The sequence below is a fragment of the Salvelinus namaycush genome, chromosome 20, assembly GCF_016432855.1.
Source record: "Salvelinus namaycush isolate Seneca chromosome 20, SaNama_1.0, whole genome shotgun sequence".
NCBI lineage: Eukaryota > Metazoa > Chordata > Actinopteri > Salmoniformes > Salmonidae > Salvelinus > Salvelinus namaycush.
Genome location: NC_052326.1, coordinates 44,946,933 through 44,951,133, shown reverse-complemented (window position 1 = coordinate 44,951,133; position 4,201 = coordinate 44,946,933). Strand labels below are relative to the sequence as shown.

The following is a 4,201-nucleotide window of genomic DNA, read 5'->3' as shown; positions in this document are numbered from 1 at the left end:
TCCTAGACTTGGCACTCCGGTACCACTTGCCATGCGGTAGTAGAGAGAACAGTCTATGACTGGGGTGGCTGGGGTCTTTGACCATTTTTAGGGCCTTCCTCTGACACCACCTCTCACAATCTATGGAAGTAGTTATGTATTATGATACATTTTGAACTCATGCTTCTCATTACCTGAAGGACAACATCCATAAGAAGCATGATTCAAAAATGTAATTAGATTATCCAGTAAAGTAACATTTGTCTGATACATTTCCAATGTCTATACGAATTAACTAAGACACACAAAACATATCTCCCTTTCTTGAAGACACATCTCCCAACCGCATGCAAAAAAAATCCTCCCTAAAATCCCCAAAGTGCCCTTCAACTTAATTATCTTCATCCGCCTGTTGTTTCTTGCTGAAGTTTTATCCTCGTAACAGTCGGCAGATGGTGCATCTTAAACAACAGCACATCGCTTAAACAAAATACCATTGACTACTTTATCTTTCATAGACTTGTCTATAAGACTGAAGCTCTCGGTGGAGGAAGTCTCTGTGGTGGTGAAGTTATAAAGGAGGATTAGTCTCTTGAATTAGCAATGTGTTTTAAACAGAACTGGCAAGAGGATTTAGCCTAATAGCTAGATGTGTGAGGATAGATAAGGGATATGGGGGAGTGATGTTTTCGTTTGAGAAATGTCCCAGGCTACTTTGGCCCTCTGAAGGGCCAAAGTTGTCTGAGTCAACAGAGCTGGGTCCTATTCATTAGGCACCAAATGGAAGAAAAGGGACTGAAATATGGAGGGACTACCCAGGACTTGTCCAATAAGAAATAATCTTTTTCATTTTCTGTAGCAAAATGTTTGGCAACATTTAACATTCAGAGGCCGTCACAGGAGAAAGATTTGGATTTTTAACCTTTGATCTATAACCGTTATTTCCAGTGGTACGCCAGCACCTGTTTGTAAACTTTGGAGGTGGGTTTTCTTCACTGGGAAGGAAAGTTACAGATTGTAAAGATGTTAGAGTAGTTTGTTACATTGATTGCTTGATTGGTCGGTCACTTTTTTGAGTCACTTTTCAGTTGCATAAATACTCTTCTCTCTCTTCATTCCCTCTCTCTTCACTCAGCTGTCTTCACGGAGGTTCCTCATGATATCACGACGCAGAGCGGTCAGGACGTGGAGATGGCCTGTTCGTTCCGGGGGGCGGGCCCCTCCTACTCCTTGGAGATCCAGTGGTGGTACATGAAGAACCACAGAGACTGGCCAGAGAAACCCACCTGGACCACCAATCAGGTGAGCCGCTGAGAGAAATGTTATGGTCGCAGGGAGAGTTTTATTTAAGGGAGAGTTTTATTGGCCCGGGGGTGACACCTATGAGTTATTGAATCCGAGTAACTGTCTGTGATTCTGCTCAACATAGAGTAGCAGTGCTTGTGTTTGCTCAGGACTTGATGAGCACAATAAAACAATGTAGACCTACCCACTAAGAGATTAGTAACTGTCAACACTGGTTTGTCTGTTGAAAGGTTACAAATTATGCCCTAAATCCTAACTTGAGATATGTTTGTCGGCATGTGTATAACCTCCTCCCTTACAGGTCAATGCATTATTCACTTGACTTATGTGCTTGTTTCTTAAAAGAGGAGCCCTGTATCTGATTATCATCATCATGCAAAAAACATTCATTAAGCCCACATAGACTTTGTTAACACACTATTACCATACAAAGAGATAATGTACATTACTGTGGACAGAACTGAATTGACTGAATCCACATTAGCCTACAATACAGCAGGCAGAGGAAAACATTAGCTGCAGACCTTGGCACAGGAAAGAATAGATCATTGCTGATTAGCATTTTTCTAGCACTGTGGGAGCAGGTTGACTTCTCTAACTTAGGGAAACTTAGAGCTCCTGCTGTGGTGCTAGACACTATAATTGTCACTAAGGAAGAAATAGATTTTCCACATCTCTGTTCGATGCATAATGCATACCTATGCCCCAAAATAATTCCTTCCCCTCCCCAACTTTCCTAGATATTTTCTTCACTCGACGCCCCGAAATAGCTAGCTATCAGACACAACATCAACCAAGATATTGGGCTACCCAGTACAACAGGAACCAAGATATTAGGCTACCCAGTGCAACAGCAACCAAGATATAAGACTACCCAGTGACATAAAAACAACCAAGATATAAGACTACCCAGTGATATAAAAACAACCAAGATATTAGGCTTCCCAGTGACATAAAAACAGCCAAGATATTAGGCTTCCCAGTGACATAAAACAACCAAGATATTAGGCTTCCCAGTGACATAACAACCAAGATATTAGGCTTCCCAGTGACATGAAAACAGCCAAGATATTAGGCTTCCCAGTGACATAACAACCAAGATATTAGGCTACCTAGTGACATAAAAACAGCCAAGATATTAGGCTTCCCAGTGACATAAAACAACCAAGATATTAGGCTTCCCAGTGACATAAAAACAGCCAAGATATTAGGCTTCCCAGTGACATAAAAACAACCAAGATATTAGGCTTCCCAGTGACATAAAAACAACCAAGATATTAGGCTTCCCAGTGACATAACAACCAAGATATTAGGCTACCCAGTGACATAACAACCAAGATATTAGGCTACCCAGTGACATAACAACCAAGATATTAGGCTACCCAGTGACATAACAACCAAGATATTAGGCTACCCAGTGGCATAACAACCAAGATAGTAGGCTACCCAGTGACATAACAACCAAGATATTAGGCTACCCAGTGACATAACAACCAAGATATTAGGCTACCCAGTGACATAACAACCAAGATATTAGGCTACCCAGTGACATAACAACCAAGATATTAGGCTACCCAGTGACATAACAACCAAGATATTAGACTTCCCAGTGTGGATAGGAAATTGTTTATTTGATCACAGTGCTAAAGGTTTTGAATTGCAGATGTGTGAATACTAAAATATGTACACAGTACGACATACCAGTGTGTCGTATATACACATACCAGGCCCCGTGTGGCTCAGTTGGTAGAGCATGGCGCTTGCAACGCCAGGGTTGTGGGTTCGATTCCCACGGGGGGCCAGTACAAAAAAAGTATGAATGTATGTACTTGTAAGTCGCTCTGGATAAGAGCGTCTGCTAAATGACTTAAATGTAATACCATTTTCAGGTGGTGGACTGTAACACATTGTCATTTGTTGATGATCTGACGTGTAACATATTTGAAAGGGTCGACATATTTCAAGTGATATTTGATTCTTATCTATACTGATACTGTATGTCACTTGCTAATGTTATTTCAGCCATGTGCCTGACTTCTTTCCATCAATTCCTTATAGGTGGTTCCCATGGAGACGTCTAAAGATGCCGCCAAAATAAGTGTGAGTAGACACATCAGTGTACAGTACTGCACTGGAAACTAAATTGCCTGTAAGCTAAACATGATTAACTCATTGTCAACGTACATACTATTGATACAGAGGAAAAGGATTAATATGCTTATGATTTACAAATACATTATCTTCTGCCACAGGTGGTAAAAGTGGCCGGGAGCAACATCTCCCACAAGCTTCGCCTCTCCAGCATCAAGCGGTCGGACGAGGGCACGTACGAGTGCCGTGTCATTGACTTCAGCGGCAGCGTGGCGCAACACCACCGCGTCCGGGCCTACCTGCAGGTGGATGCTGAACGAAGCCTGGGCCACATCTCGGCAGACACCCTGCCTCAGGAGCCTCGGCACAGGGGACAGGGGAGCCAGGCCGACCTACACCAAACAGAGGGCCGGGAACTGAAGAGGCGTTCGGCCGATGACAGCACCACGGACTGCACTGAGAGCTGTGTGCTCTAGAGGTTATTGTGTCCAGATGGGAAGAACAGGAGTGCATGTTCCCGATTATCATAAAAAGGATGATTGTTTTAACACCCACAGAGAGGCCTGGACAAAAACAGGACTCTTTCTGCTTAATTTATATGTTCATTTATGAATCGATTTGTTTGGCTTGTTTGTTTGTCTTATATTTCTTTATGATTGTTTGGATTAGGATTGTCAAAGACTACCAGGGGGCATGATCGTACGCTATCTTGGTTCTCAATGTAATGCTATTTCTCGTCGCTTTCGTTAAAGCCCCAGTGCAGTCAAAAACGTGTTTTCCTGTGTTTTATATATATTTCCACACCGTGAAGTTTGATTAATATTGT

At 42.4% G+C, this 4,201-nt stretch overlaps 1 protein-coding gene and 1 non-coding gene across 2 annotated transcripts; both read left to right on the top strand.

The window, feature by feature from the left end:
* The first annotated feature begins 1,062 nt into the window (after positions 1–1,062).
* On the top strand, positions 1,063–3,851 carry LOC120064929 (V-set and transmembrane domain-containing protein 2-like protein). Its single transcript, XM_039015520.1, has 3 exons — positions 1,063–1,281; positions 3,343–3,384; positions 3,537–3,851. The coding sequence occupies exons 1-3, from the start codon at positions 1,171–1,173 to the stop codon at positions 3,849–3,851; spliced, it is 468 nt and encodes a 155-aa protein (XP_038871448.1). The 5' UTR covers positions 1,063–1,170.
* On the top strand, positions 3,011–3,086 carry trnaa-ugc. The gene has a single exon. It is a non-coding gene; the product is annotated as a tRNA-Ala (tRNA).
* Positions 3,852–4,201: the final 350 nt, after the last annotated feature.